Genomic DNA, 16,486 nt, shown 5'->3' with positions numbered 1-16,486 from the left:
CACAGGAAGAATTTACATTAGCAAAAAACCACAGGACGTGATGGGAGAATGTCTCAAGTGGAACAGAAAATTTCCTAATTGATTTTTTGAGGTTTTACTATTCCAATTACAACATTGAACGATTTTGGCTTAGCGATCGAGCGCCCGACAATTTTATTCAAATTAGAGTAAATTCCGGAAGGTCAAACCGCAACAAACTATCGCTAGTAAACTATTACTAGTAACCCTTCAAGGTTTAAGTACTCCATTGAGTCCTTCAAATATGTTTAGTATATAACGATTTTTTTTATTCAATTAGAGGTGTCCACCCTGTAGACGTTCCTCCCATCTCGAGCGAACGTTTAACTAAACCTCCCAAAGTTAAATATTTCAATTTTGATATTCAAAGACTGGTTAACACACACACACACGCACACACACACACACACACACACACACACACATTATACATATATATATATATATATATATATATATATATATATATGTACATGCATACATACATACACTGTAGCCAGAATTTATATAATTGTTTTTATCAAGAATAGATGGATAAAACACCTGGAGGAAAACAATATAATAAACTCGAGACAATTTGGATTCAGACGAGGAAGATCATGTGCTACAAATTTAATCTGTTTCTATTCAAGGCTAATAGATATAATACAAGAAAGGGATGGATGGGCTGATTGTGCTTTCCTAGACTTACAAAAAGCCTTCGACAAAGTACCGCATAAAAATTATTTTAAAAACTGGAAAACATAGGAGGGATACAAGGTAACCTACTAAACTGGATGGAGGATTTCCTGCATGGTAGAAAAATGAGAATATCACTCTGAGAAAAGTGTTCAGGTTGGGAGGAGGTGATTAGTGGAATTCCACAGGGATCAGTATTGGCTCCAGTAACTTTCGCTAGTTATGTGAATGAGATGGATGAAGATGTGGAATGTTACACGAACTTCTTTGCAGACGATGCTAAGTTGTTGAGGAAAGTGAAAACCGAAACGGATTGTGAATCACTACAGAGAGACCTAAACAAGGTTTGGAAATGGAGTCATAAGTGGGAGGCAGACTTCAACATTAAGAAATGTAGCATAATGGACTTCGGATAAAGTAAAAAAAAAAAAAAAAAAAAAAAAAAAAATCAGGACAATATACAATTGGAACAAAGGAAGTGAAGAAAGTGTGATCTGAAAAAGACCTGGGAGTAATTATCTCAAATTACTTGTCCCCTGGTAAACAAACAAAATTGTCGGAGAATCCTACAACTTGCTAAGATCAACAGAAGTGGCGTTTACCTATTTAGACAAATGGTTAAAAGATATTAGTCACACTAATAAGTCTTAGACTGGAGTATGCTGCGACAATATGGTCACCCAGTACCAAAAGGAATATAAAGAAAATTGAAAGAATCCAGAGAGCAACCACGAAAATGGCTCCAACACTTGCAAACCTGTCATATGAGGAGAGATTGGGCCTTCTGTGACAAAAATAGGAAGCATAGGACCCAGATGAGTTTCCCCGGGGTGGGGATAGGTAATGTTAGAGACAGGATAGAAGAGTGTATAATCGGGGAAGGTGTGAAACACATGGTTTGCTTGAGTGCTGGGGTGAATGACATATGTAAGTTAGGGAGCGAGGTATTGTGTCCGGGATGCGCTTGACAAGATTAGGAATAAGGGAGGGGTTCCTATTGTATGTGGAATCCTTCCCAGGCGTAGAGTTGGAGCCATGTAGCATTCCAGGGCTATTGCGATGAATTGCGGGCTGGCAAAATATTGTAAGGATAACGGGTGGGTATTTGTCGACAACTGGGATCGCTTTTACGGTAAGAATCATCTACAGTATATACAAGGGACGGGGTGCACTTGTCACCCAAAAGATTTCGGCTCCTTGCTGAATCCCCTGAGCGAGAAGTAGGCATCCTGGATATATATATGTGTGTATATACATATACATACATACATACATATATATATATATATATATATATATACATATATAATGTTACGTGAGAGTCGGGGGGGGGGAGTATCGGAATATAGTTTAGGCAATAGAAACAGCTCTCAGAGGAACTGAAAAGAATCCCCTAATCAGGTGAAGGAAGGATAAATTAAAAGTTTACAATACAAACAGCAAAAGCGTAATGAATAAAATGTATTTGCTGCGAGGTAAAGCATGTCTAGAGAAATTTGATATTGTAGCCATTACTGAATCCTGGATCAATATGGCTGATAGAAATTTCCTTCCGGAAATCTAGATAGAAGCATACAAGTTTTTTCACAAGGACAGGGTTGGCAGGAGTGGGGGAGGAGTAGCACTTTTTGTTAAAGATACAATAAACTGTATTATTAACAATTCGGTTAAGGAAGAGTACGGAATTTATTTGGGTGGAAATTATAGGCAAGAATAAGAAACTTATTATTAGCGTCCTATATAGATCTCCTAACCTTAGCGTTGAGCAGACTGAACCCCTGATTCATGAAATTCGCAAGGCGTCCCAGTACAAAAATGTTGTGATCATAGGATATCTTAATTATAGAAACATTGACTGGGAATTTTTTAGTAGATATGAAAGCGCAAAATTTCTTAGATGCGGTGCAGGACAATTTCCTAAAACAAATCATTATCGATCCTACGAGGGGAGAGAATACTCTAGACTTCTAACTAATAATGAACACCTAATACTCTGGACTTCTAACTAATAATGAGCACCTAACGAGTAACGTAATAGTGGGAGATAGTCTAGGCTCTAGCGATCATCAAGAAACAAGATATAATATTAACTGGGAAGAATTAAATATTACGAATAACGTTCTAGTACCGGACTTCAGGAGAACAAATTTTGATGAGATGAGAGTATGAAAGACATTTGATCACTTACAAATAAATACGAGGTCATCAGACCGGTCAGCGATTTGGACGAAATGTACAGTAACCTAACAGTTTTAATTCTAAATGCACAAGATTAAATTATTCCTCAAGTAAATACGGAAGAATAGTAATGCTTCCAAATGGATGACGGACAGGCTGAAACATGAGATCGGAATGAAAAGAGGACTTTACGTAAGAATAAAAAACGGGGAAACAAACTTTAGATCCAAATATGGCAAGACTGGTTAAAAAGAACAGGCGCACAGCGAAACATATATACGAAATTAAGGTTGCCAGACAAGCGACATCCAACCCAAAGGACTTCTTTCATCTCTACAGAACAAAAAATAAGGAAAGGATAGGCCCAATCAAAAACGACGAAAATGTCATGATAGAATCGGAGGAAAAACGAGTGAGGAGATTAACAAATATTTTCTCTCGGTGTTCACTAAGGAGTGGTTAGATAAGGTACCTGACTGCAATCCGATTTTCATTGGGATGAAGAAAGTAGATTATTAAATATAACTTTTAGTAAGGTAGAAGTAGTCAAAAAGATTGAAAGACTAAAGCTACAAAATCCTCTGATCCAGACGAAATTTTCCGAGGGTCCTTAGAGAGTGTAAGTTTGAAATTACGACCAGTTAACAGAAATATTTGATAAGTCGGTAGACACTGGTTTTGTGCCTTTTGCTTGGGGGTAGGCAAACGTTGTTCCTGCTTTCAAAAAGGGAGATAAATCGTCTATATGCAACTACAGGCTAATCAGTCTGACATCAATTAAAGATAAAATGCTTGAATCAATAATAGTTAATAGACTCAGAGATCACATCGAGGGACATAATTTGATTCGTGACCCACAGCATGGTTTCTCCAAGGGTAAGTCATGTGTGATTAATATTCTATCTTTTTACCCTAACAAGGCGTCAGATAACAATGATAGTTACGATGTTATTTACCTTCACTTTAGCAAAGCGTTCGACAAGTAACACCACCAGAGACTATTAAATGAAATCAAAGACCATGGTATAGGATGAATAGTGTTAGAATGGATTAGAGCTTGGATCAGTGACAGAAAACAGTGGGTCGCCATAAATGGTGTAAAATCCAAATGGGGGAGTGTCTCTAGTGGAGTTCCCCAGGGCTCGGTTTTGGGTCACTTATTGTTCATTATGTACATAAATAACTCAGACAATGGGAGTAATAGTGATGTTAGTAAGTTTGCGGACGACACTAAAATAGGGCGCCTAATTAGGTCAGGAGACGACGCCGAGATCCTGCAGGATGATCTTAACAAATTGTACACTTGGCAGGTGAAATGGCAAATGGACTTCAATATCTCAAAGTGCGTCGTGTTAAACGTGGGGTTACACAACCCCGAAAATAGATATAGCTTAGATAACACATTTTTTTTAGAGAAAACTGAGTGCGAGAGACTTGGGAGTTCTAGTGAGTCCTGTCCTTAAACCCAGGAAACAGTGCATTAGCGCTAGGAATAAAGCTAACACAGCATTAGGTTTCATTGGTAGGACGGCTACGAATAAAAGTGCAGAGGAAATTATCAAACCCTATCTAGCGTTAGTTAGACCTATCCTTGACTAAGCGGTACATTTTTGGTCTCTGTCTTATAGAATGGACTTTTTTTTTTTAATCAGTACAGAGGAGAATGGCCAAAATGATACATGGGCTCAGAAATTTACCTTACGTAGAGACGCTTGGGCACTTTAACTTACACTCTCTGGAAAGACAGTGTGGGGTGATCTAATAGAGGTGTTCAAGTGGATGAAGGGCTTTAACAAGAGTGACGCAAACAAGGCCATCATATTAAGACAACAGGGCAAGACTCGCAGTAATGGTTTTGAATTGGACAGTTTTAAATTTAAGAAGATAATAGGAAATAATTGGTTTACTAATAGGGTAGCCAACGAATGGAATAGACTTAGTGACCATGTAGTGAGCGCTGACATTGTCGGTTGTTTTATGGAACGGTAAGACAATTTTACGGATGGGATGACAGGTGGTAACAGACGTGGAACTGCCTAGTATAGGCCTTATGGTCTCTTGCAGTCCCCTCCATTCTTATGTTCTTATGACACCGCACTCTAATACTCCCATGAATAGGACATTCTCGCCAAACACATGGCCACATCAAGATCAAATATTCGATTACACAGCTCAAATAAATAAATAACACCTAGACCACAGTGACCACTAGACCATAGATGACCTAAGTTTTAGTCATTTAGAGCCGGAGTCACAGGCTCAATAGCTACCTCCGGGACCCTTCTATGTCTATGTCTATGACAGGAAACAATGCTTCCACACGCCCATGTGAAATGCCCATTGCAATATCACAAATACTGTTAATAGTGTCTAATCTACTACAGAACTTACACTCATCTACCCCCTATAATAATGATACAATCAGACAACACCATATCTTGGCCAATAAAACAACGATATTTACCTCTATCACTCCACAAGTTACTACAGAAAAAATACCTCGAAATTATTAACATCCTTAGCCAACTAAGCCAATTTATGAAGTATAAGATAACATATACGACGCCGGAATAAATTGTCCACAATAATTCAGCTACTGATAACCAACTATTTCACTTACTCGTTCTTACTATCCATCTCTAATAATCATTTGTGTTTAGAGGAATGTCAAATACAACTAATTTAAATGTTCTTCGATATTTAATACAATTATATATGTCATCTCTTCACAAGACAGATTATGAAATCAAAGTTCTTTGAAAAGTTGCCAATGCCAAATTGGCAAGGTGCCACCTAGGAAAACAAAAAATCATAATTTATCGTACTCATGTGATAGTGTCAATAGAGTAATTAGATTATTATTTATTTATTGAATTAGGATTTTATTCATTTGTGTATTTTTTTAACTTCCATCAATAAGTGACCTATACGTGTCGCTTACTTCATGTTGTGGATATTTTGAGATAAACAATTTTTAAACCTTCAGCGTAATTCCGAGCCTGGTTATGCGGTTCGGCAATCTGGAAAAACTGAAATCTAGCACTGTTACACTATTACAATCATGAGTGTGAGTATACTAAGATTTTGAATAGTAAATGTGTTTCAGTTAATGATAAATAATGTTTAGGAAAATAACGGTCATTGAACCTAGTGCTTGCAGTATATCTCGGATGTCTAAATTTGTAGGCGAAGGGCAATGTAACTTTGTATAAATTTTGTAGTATGATTTGGTGGGAGTGTACTTGCCGTCTTAACTAAAATTTGCCAACTGGTAACTCCTACATCCCAAAAGAGGACGCTCTACCTAACATAACCTAAGGACCCCAAGCTGTTATTCTTTGAGTTTGTATGCTTGATTATTCTCCGCCCCCCATCACGGAGGTCGCCCATCTTAGTTTAGTTCTATTTCTCAATATTTTCTTATTTTTTATATATATTTTAAAGTTACAAAATTATGGTAATATTTCTCTTTTTTATATTTATCATTGTTACATATTTTGATATCTGATGTCATTCAAATCAGCTGGAAACATCTTACAGTGTACAGTTTTCAAACATTCTTTCCCCAATAATTTCAAGTAAATTTTGTTTATACATTCATCAGATTTATGTCGGACTATATGTATTTGATAATTCAACTAGTGGCAGTTTCTCTCTCATTTGATTTTGCTTCCATAACTTGTGAGTAGGTATATTTTTGAGTGTATGACTCATGCTCTTTTATCAATCAGTCAGTCAGTTGTCTGTTGCCAGAGTTCTCTTCTACAAGAGACCAATGTTCCTCCCCCCAAAAAAAACTACAGCCCATGAGTTCAATCCATAAATCGCTGAGGGAAGAAGTACCTATGGTGGTGAGGGAGGGAGTGAATGTAAATATAGACTGAATTCTCAATCTATAGACATAAATATAAAGGTAGACTGAATTCTCAATCTATAGATATAGATGTAAAAGTAGACTGAATTCTCAAAATATCAATCAATCCATTGCAACTGGTCTTTCTTGCCGAAGACCTGCGGCCTTCAGGCAACTGGGAACAGTAAGGAACCTTAAATCATTCAGGGAAGATATATTGTGTTTTTGTCTATCGGTTGTTAGTTTGGCACAGTGTAGCTTTAGGTTATTAGGTGTTCTATGTCCTCTATGGTCGCTGCATCTTGGACAGTTTGAATCTATGGTTAGGCCTATTCTCTGTTCATACTGTTTTAATGTTGGACGATGTCCTGAGCACCGGTGTGTCACTGTGGTTCTTACAAGACACGAGAGGGTTTTTTCTTTTCCTGTGGGGCTGATGTCTAGGGGTTGTTCTTTGAGTGTTTGTTTGGTAGTCGGTCTTAAAGGGGTTTGTTTAGTAATCCAGGTGTTTGTGTCAACGTTTTGTGTGATATAGGAAGTAGGTTGTCATAGGTGCTTAAGTAGCATGCTGCTAATATTTTCTATTTTTACCTTTCATTTTCTTTTCCATTCTTTCAGTTGGTGGTGCTTGTGAAACTTAGTGTAATTGGTGCATAGTGTATAGGATGACAGTGTAGAATTGTATTCTAGTCGTTTTCATGTAGTGTACTATGGGGGAAGATGTTGATGTCTGTATGTATGTAGGTGTCCAGTTGGGGGTAGTTTTTCTTCTTGTTATTATTCATAGTGCTCCATTATGTAAAGTTGTAAGTTGACTTGAGTTCATTTTGTCAGTTGTTAGGAACCATGGATTGGAGGTGTAGTTAAGGGTGGTTCTTGTAGATTGTCGCTAGGGTTTCTTTTTGTTGTCTATAGTCATTGCTTGACATGGATTTAAGTAGGTTCATTAATGTTACTTATGTTTATTTTAATAGTAGTAACCTGTCTCTGGATCAAGATTTCTTACAAAATCAAGATTGATTTTAGGGAGTTGTAGTCAGTACTGTTGTAATTGATACATGTTTTGCTTTTGTTCCAGTGTGCCATTATTTGTCTAAATTATCTTCAGATATATTTGTGTTGGATTCAATAACTTACTGTGGGAGTCTAGTCCAACTTACATACATACATATACCAAGGCTTTTTTCCCCCTTACAAGGGAGGTAGCCAAAAAGAAAAAGGCATAAAATCATTCCCACCCATTCCATCCCTAAATACACTCCACTCCCCTCCACCCTCCCTCTTATCTTAGCACCTCCTGGATGACGGGTCATCCCTGCACCCTGTCCACTGCCCTGGGTCAGAGGCAGTGTCACAAGGCACAGCACATCCACAGCAAGGCTGCTTCATCCAGCCAGAAATCCCTTCTGGCTGCATCAAATTTTGCTCACACATACCTCACCCCCCATCCCCCCACCCATTCCATCTCATGCATCACAACATCATCCATATACAACCCTTCTCCAATTGGGATGAAATGGAGAAAGATCCCCCCCAATAAGAGAAATAACTATGACATATGAAGAGAGAATGGCTAAATTGGAGTTACCGACTTTGGAGCAAAGAAGAGAGGTGACCTAGGCCTACTGACCATCTATAGAATCATGAAGGGTACAGAAATACTCAGTAGAGAGGACTTGTTAAATTGGGACAAGAGGAACACAAGAGGACATGGAAAGAAACTAAAAAAACATAGTTATAGAAGAAATCTGAAGAAAAACAGTTTTCCACACAGAGTGGTGGACATTTGGAACAAACTGGATGAAACAATAGTGTGTGCAAAAACCATACACGAATTTAAGAGCAAACTAGACACTGCGAGATACAAAGGCGGGACACCAAAAGCATAGCTCCCCTTCCCATAAGATAAAAGTAGGTAAATAAGGAACCAAATAATGACCTTAATATCAGAAAATCACATGCCCTGATGGAATTGGAAACTGGATACTAAATGTATAGATGAACTAATAGACAAAATATATAAGATAATAGATTGTTCACTCAAAGAAGGAAAGGTACCACAAGACTGGAAAAATGCCAATATTGTACCAATATATAAAGGGGGAAACAAGGAAGACCCAACAAACTAGAGACCAGTCTCCCTTGCAAATACAATAGCCAAAATTTGTGAGAAATTTCTCAAAAATAGATGGACAAAACATTTGGAGAACAATATACTATATTCAAGACAATTCAGATTTGGACAGGGAAGGTCATATGCCACAAGGACCTACAAAAGGCATTTGATAAAGAAACACTAAACAACAAGAGGTATATAAGGAAAACTATTGAAATGGATGGAGGGTTTCTTGTATGGAAGAAAAATAAGTGATGCTCAGAGATAAATATTCTACTTGGGAAGAAATGATAAGTGTCCCACAGGGATCAGTACTGGTTCAGATAATGTTTGCGTAAATGACATGGATGGTGTGGAGTGTCACATGAACTTTGCAGACAACGCAAAACTACTAAAGATATTAAGTATGGAAAAAAATTGTGAATCGCTACAGAGAGATCTAAACAAGGTCTGGGAATTGAGTCAGAAGTGGGAAGTGGAAGTCAACATTAAGAAATGTAGTATAATGGAATTTGGAAAAAGTAAAGAAAGAATATTAGGACAATATAAAATCAGTGCAAAGGAAGTAAAGAAAGTTGGTTCTGAAAAGGACCTGAGAGTAATTATCACCAAAGACATGTCCCCAGACAAGCAGATAAACAAAATAGTCGGAGAAACCTACAATTTGTTAAGATCAATAAAGGTGGCTTTTAATTACTTGGATGAAGAAATCGTAAAGGAAATACTAGTCACACCGATAAAGCCAAGACTGGAGTATGCAGCAACACTATGGACACCCAGTACAAAAAAAAAAAAAAAGATAATAATATAAGAAAAATAGAAAGAATCCAAAGAGCAATGACAAAGATGGCCCCAACAATTCTTAAGCTGACATATGAGTGAAGATTGTCTAAACTGGAATTACCAACCCTGGAACAAAGAAGAGAAAGGGGTGATCTGTTGGCCATTTATAGAATCATGAAAGGGATGAAAGTCCTTGATAGAGAAGACAAGAGGAAAAACAAAGGGACATGAAAAGAAACTCAAAAAGGACAGTTATAGAAGAGATCTGAAAAAAAAATCCCCACAGAGTGGTGGATGTCTGGAACAAATTGGATGAAACAATAGTGTGTGCAAACACCATATATTAATTTAAGAAAAAACTAGATGCTGTGAGATATAAAGATGGGACACCATGAGCATAGCTCCCCTTCCCATAGAATACAACTAGGTAAATACACAGTCAAAGGCCCTTTTCCTCTTATAAGGTGGTCCCACCCACCCCAGACTCTGACCCATTGACGCCATTGGCGGGTTTAGGTGACGACAGCTGACACAACAAATTGTAGTCGGGCCTGTTTCTTCTTCTGACTACTTCATTCTTCCCTTCTTCATCTTTTGGACAGTTGCCTTGGCTTGTCTTGGACTTAGGAACTGGATACTCATTATTTTAGATGCATTCACCACCTGGCAGGCCCCTCAGGTTGCAGACGTCTGTCAAGAGTCGGGTCTTGGGGATCCAGTTATAAGTCCCCTGTATTTGTGGGTAATGGGGGGGGGGGGCAGGCCCCATGGCTGACGGTGGGAGGGGTTTTACCTCCACTGATCAGTGTTTGCCAAACCTTAAGGGAGGCAGCCCCTCCTTAGCAGAAGACTGATCCCCACAGGTACACTTTCCTGTGCCGAGTCTCACAGGATAGGAGGACTGCAATCCTCCAAAAGGAGTACAGGAATACCTCACATACAACCGAGTTGTGTTCCCAACTGACTGGTTGCAATGCGAACATTTGTATATCAAGATGGGTTTTACATGTAAATAGGGGGGGGGGGTTTCATGGACCCTGTCAACCCCCCCTCCTCAATTTTTGCCTACTGGGGCTTTCACATACACCCAACATTTGTTTTACCTACTTTATAGCACTCGGTCGTATAGTGAGGTATTCCTGTACACCATTTTAGACTTTCTGCCACAACGACTTCTCTTGATGGGGCTGGGAGTCCTAAAACCCTGTCTCTTGTTGATGTCCCTGTAAAGGAAAAGGACTTAGGAAATATTTTAGAATCAGTAATAACTCTGGAACCATACACAGCTGATTTTAACAAAAAATCTAAATATTTTTATTGGTAAAGAAGGTTCTCACCCATTTCATCCCCACATATTCCATTCCTATTCACCCCTCCCTCCCTCTTTTCTTGGCTCCTGGGTGACAGGTCATTCCTGCATCTTGCCCACTGCCCTGGGTCAGAAGCAATGTAGTAAGACATAGCACATCCACAGCAAGGCTGCTTCATTTAATCAGCAACCCCCTCCCCCCTCACCATCCCCTCATGCAGAAAAAGAGAAAATGGGGAGAAATCTCTTCGGGCTGCATCAAAATATCATTCACCCATACTCCCTCATCCCCCCATCCCCCACCCACTCCCATGCATCATAGCATCATCCATACAGAACCATTCCCCACTCACCCATATCTTCTGTCTTCTCCCTTCCATCTTCAACAGACCTTCCCCTCTTTCCTAGTGCCCCTTTTATCCCATCCATCTCATCTTTGGTCAACCCTTCATGTTCATTCCCTCCAAGCCTCTTTTACTAATCTTTCTTCACTCATTCTTTCCATGTATCTAAACCATCCCAACCTACAAAGCCATATTTTTATTCATGTTTTGATAAGAACACTTTTATCATTCTGAAGGGTTACCCAGGTCATGGCTATCAAGGCCAGCAACAACCTTATGGCTACCCAGGCCAGCAGCCACCCCAGGGATATCCAGGACAGCAGCAACCCCAGGGATACCCAGGTCAGCAGCAACCCCAGGGATACCCAGGTCAGCAGCCTCAGGGGTACCCAGGACAGCAGCCATCTCAAGGATTCCCAGGTACCCATACCAGTCAATTTCTAGGATATTTGTATGCCTCGTGTTGATAATTTGAATAATATTTCAAATATTTTTCAAGATATTTTTTATATTTGACTGATTCTTATTACGTATAATCAAAGGCTTTTCCCCCCTTACAAGGGAGGTAGCCAAAAAACAAGGCATGAAATCCACCCCCACCCATTCAATCCCTACATACTCCACTCTCATTCAGTCCCCTCCCTCCCTCATATCTTGGGCAGTGGGCAAGATGTTGTGATGACCCATCATCCAGGAGGAGCTAAGCAAAGAGGGAGGGAGGGGTAGTGAATGGGGGTGGAGTATGTGGGGATGAAATGGGTGGGAGTGGGTTTATGCCTTTGACTACTTCCCTTATAAGGGGGGATGTATGTATATTTATTTTTTCATACTGAATGTTTCTAGGACAAGCACCACCTGGGTACCAAGGAGCCCCAGCTGTGGATCCCAATATCATGATGTGGTTCCAGGCTGTTGATCAGGATCGCTCAGGCCAAATTAATGCATCTGAATTGCAGCAGGCTCTTCAGAATGGCAACTGGTCCAAGTTCTCGGAAGAAGCCTGTCGTTTGATGATTAGTGAGTAGAACTAGTGTGATTAAAGTATATCTTCATTACCAATCTTCATAGATTTGCTGACTAGATAATTGTCTTATTTTTATATATCAATAAAAGTATATTACTTTACTGAATGATTATAAAGTACAGATATTTTTGGCAATGTTCTTGAAATGGACTAGAATGCTATTGACTGGGTTAATAGAAGAGCTATTATATAAGTGATTTAATTTTCCAACATTTCATTTACCTATGCCCTCTTCTTCTGTCTTGAATGTCAGAAATGTTTGACAGCGATAATTCAGGAAGTATAAATGTCCACGAGTTTAGCCAACTGTTTGGCTTCATCAGTCAGTGGACTAATGTTTATAGAAGCTATGACAAAGACAACTCAGGGACCATTGATGAGGGTGAGATGCATCAAGGTGAGTAATGTTTCACTTTTTATGTCATAGGATGATACAGGTTATCATTGTTCAGAATGTCTGGATCCCCTCAAATGTCCTCAGTGATGCTTCTTATATTAATCTACATGAATCTAAGAAACACTGAGCTTTCACATTGACTGGCCAATCACTGCCACTGGCCAAAAGTCCTAAAAAAATAGGTCTTTCATTTGATACACATGACCTGCGACTATACTCCACACATGTGAAAGACCCCACAGTGAAAGATAAGAAACTGAACATACTTAAAGGTATAAGCACAAGATTTGAATAGCACTCTATCTGTTGCCTCAGGTATCTCTTGTAGGAGACCTGCAGTTCCCAGGCACCCATAAGTCACTCAGAAAAGAAATAGTATTGTTGTCAAGGGATAGTGTAAGGCAATGTAGGATGAGGTGCTCAGTGTCCTCTGTGTCATGGTTGCATCAAGAGCAGTTTGATTCATAAGAACTACTCTTAACCCTGCATCCATCAGTTAGTCACTCCCTCCCACTCTTCTCTCAGCTTCTTGTACTCCTTTTCTTTCTTGTTTAAGCAGTATACATACAATATGTCCACACAAAAATTCACACCCAAATCACTGAACAAGCTTCTTAAGACAGAACCACAAAACTCGATGCTCCACTAAACCAACCAACCCCCCCACCCCCGTCTGACATCAGCCCTAGAGAAAAATCTCTCTCAAGAATAGTAAGAACCACAGTTAGCATACACTTGTTCAGGACAATATTCAGCTTTAAGACAGACAGTATCAGCACAGAAACAAACTACCCAAGATGCAAACATCACAAAGAGAATATTGAGCACTTCATTTTACACTGACTAACATTAACTGTTCCTAGACAGTGGCACAGTATTTCTTCTGTAAGTGATTTATAGGCCTGTTCACTGGCCATTACTGGTTACCTGGGAGCTACGGGTCTACTGCAAGAGACCTTAGGCAATGAATTGATTGACTGGAATTCCGTTAATATATGAAGCATTGCACAGGGGAATCGATGTAGTCTGTAATTCCCCTCCAATTTTTTGTGAGGTACATTTAGGTAAGTACACAATGCTACCATATGTAGCATAGAACCAGAAATACATTGAAAGAAAGACTATTAAAATGTTCATTTTAGGCCAAGGTTTTAGCTAGTTTTTAAACACTCATCTATACATCTTTTTTCTTCTTTGAGACCTGTCTCGAGGCAGCAAGATTTTTTACCTCTTTCTTCCAGGCTTGTCAAAAATAAACTTACTGTCTCTGTTGTTACCGTCCTGATGCATGGTGAAGGTCTGCTATGCTATAAATAATGCAAAAACAACAGGTACTGCATTGCAATATCTTCTCGTGACAAGCAAGATGTGTTGAAAGAGGCCTCAGAATCATTGTCATGACAACAGCTTTGCATCTCAATGATTGGGTGAGGCATGGGTGGATATTGGGGAGTGCTGCATGCTGATTGGCCATTTTGCTAAGGCAAATAGTTCTGCCTCACCTATGTAGTGGAGTTTTTTTTTTTTTTCCAGCTGCCTTTGTTTTGCTTGGAGGCAAACAGATAATCCCCAAACTAAGAGACAAGTCATTTTGTATAAAAGACAGATTTCATTGGTGGTGGTTCTTCTTCTCACATAGTCTCTTAGTTTTAACTTTTCTAATTGAACCTTGGTAATTTGGCACCTTTGAGGCTGTGTTGTTCCCAAAATAACAATGAATCATTGAGAGTGCCTTTTTCAGGATAATGATATTAGTATTTTGTCAAGAATATTTTGTCTGCTCTGTGGAGGTGCTGTGTCATACTGCATTGCCTCTGACCCAATCAGTGGGCAGGGGTAGGGATGACTCTTCATCAATAAGGAGCTAATATAGAAGGGACAGCAAATAAGTTTTAGATGGGTGCTTTGACGTGGCCATGTCCCTTAAAAGGGGGGAAAAAAGGACCTTTTGGTAGATGTATGCATGAATGTGTATCAGATATAACCAGTGCTTCTATTGTAAAGTTACAATATTACACCGAAAAGATGTAATTTTGGAGGTAGTAAGATATTCAAGGGCATTAGAAAGGAGGAATAATAGAAATTTATTTTCTTCGTCTTCTATTTTGAATTGGAATTAGTCACCAACCATGAAAGAATGCTGATGTTACTAGCATTCATAAGATATTAAATGCATAAGAGTTGTTGGTACCCCCACACTGTTTCAGGACAATGGCAAATTGTTATCATTGTTTCGCTAAATGATAAGTGCCTGTGCTTATAGAAGATATATGACCAGACAGCAATACAATATTTCTTTCTTTAGTGAGTTATGGGCCATTTCAGTGGGTATTGCTGGTTATCAGGGAGCTATGGGTCTTGTGGAAGAGAGACGCGAGGCAGCAGATTGATTAACTACCCTTTGTTACAAAGGACTACAAAGGTGGAGCATCCTGACAGGAGACCTTTTGGTCCATAACTAGGATGGATACGAAAAAAATTATAATTATAAATAAAAAAGATAATAATGAATAAAATGAATAAATGCATAGGTATAGGTAAATAATAAACAAAACAGGTAAATAGTAAATAATGATAATATATGAAAATCAAGCAAATAAAAAGACAATAAAAACAAACAAATAATGTAAAGTAAATGGCAGGCATTACAGCATCTTGCTTAGGTGTTTATCTAAATGAATCTTAAAGCTTCAAATTGAACTACATTGCACTGCCTCTGCAGGAAGTTTATTCCATTCATCAACTACATGGTTGGCAAAGTTATTTCTACTTGCATTCATCCCTTGTCTCATTGGCACAATAATGTCCTTAAAGATAGAAGCACTGGAGATCACCAATGAAGTTCTAGAATTACTATTTTCCAGAATTTCTTGTGTATTCTAGAATTATGTTGGCACTACCTCAATATTACATCAAACCAAAACTTCAAAATCATTATAAGTCCCAGGTTATTGGTTGCCATATTATTGAGAGTTCATTGTGATTAATTTACTAACGCAATTGTTTTAAGAAAAATTTTAATTTCTTTACAGCACTGCAGCAGATGGGCTTTAGACTTTCGCCTCAGTTTACTGCTTTCGGTGTTGCAAAGTTTGCCCCAAAGACACGGAAAGTCACGCTTGATAACTTTATCGTGTTTAATGTGCAAATTAGGAATTTAACAGATGCTTTCAGGGCTCGTGACAGGGAGATGAAGGGTGTCATAACTATTGGGTATGAGGATTTCATGACAACTGCTCTCTCAAGTTTATAGAAGCATTTTCTTTCTGTTTCTTATCAGTCTTGTGCATTCTCCAAGCAGTATAGTATGATCAAGAACCAAAGATCACTTTTATAAGACCAACTTTCTTTAATGCTTTTGAGAATATACAGTTATTTTGGGAATACTGATTTTGTAAGGTTACAACAGCAGTTTTTGGTGGTGGCTGTTAGACAAGTAATCAGTTAGTTTGAGTCTTTTTCTTAATTTAGAAACAGGAGCAGGGTTAATTTTTCCATGATTTGACTTTGTCCTTTTGAAAGTCTATTTTTATTAGTCATGGAGTTATTGTAGGAAATATTTGTGGCCTTCTCTTCAAATATGTTTTGAAAGAATAATACCATGCCTTTGGAGCTCATTAAATTATATTCAATTTTGTGTGTTTTCTTGCCATTAAATCAACCTATAGTTATTTCTAGCTTGTTTGATGTAATTAAGTCTTTAGAATTTTCCATGGTTTTGCTAACATGAACATAGAGGATTATCTTATCATGGACCATAATAATGCCATAAGAAATAATGGCTAC

At 38.5% G+C, this 16,486-nt stretch overlaps 1 protein-coding gene across 1 annotated transcript; it reads left to right on the top strand.

Moving 5' to 3' along the window:
• Positions 1–5,781: 5,781 nt before the first annotated feature.
• LOC143028410 (programmed cell death protein 6-like) lies at positions 5,782–16,333 on the top strand. Its single transcript, XM_076190448.1, has 5 exons — positions 5,782–5,941; positions 11,516–11,699; positions 12,123–12,296; positions 12,557–12,700; positions 15,733–16,333. The coding sequence occupies exons 1-5, from the start codon at positions 5,936–5,938 to the stop codon at positions 15,951–15,953; spliced, it is 729 nt and encodes a 242-aa protein (XP_076046563.1). The 5' UTR covers positions 5,782–5,935; the 3' UTR covers positions 15,954–16,333.
• Positions 16,334–16,486: the final 153 nt, after the last annotated feature.

The sequence above is a fragment of the Oratosquilla oratoria genome, chromosome 9, assembly GCF_046742065.1.
Source record: "Oratosquilla oratoria isolate Oo_2021 chromosome 9, ASM4674206v1, whole genome shotgun sequence".
NCBI lineage: Eukaryota > Metazoa > Arthropoda > Malacostraca > Stomatopoda > Squillidae > Oratosquilla > Oratosquilla oratoria.
Note: the sequence above shows the minus strand (reverse complement) of the source record. Positions and strands in the feature narration are given on the sequence as shown.

Coding starts and splice junctions, on each gene's coding strand:
- LOC143028410 (XM_076190448.1), top strand. Junction 11,700..12,122: donor GCCATCTCAAGGATTCCCAG/GTACCCATACCA, acceptor GAATGTTTCTAG/GACAAGCACCACCTGGGTAC. Junction 12,701..15,732: donor TGAGGGTGAGATGCATCAAG/GTGAGTAATGTT, acceptor ATTTCTTTACAG/CACTGCAGCAGATGGGCTTT.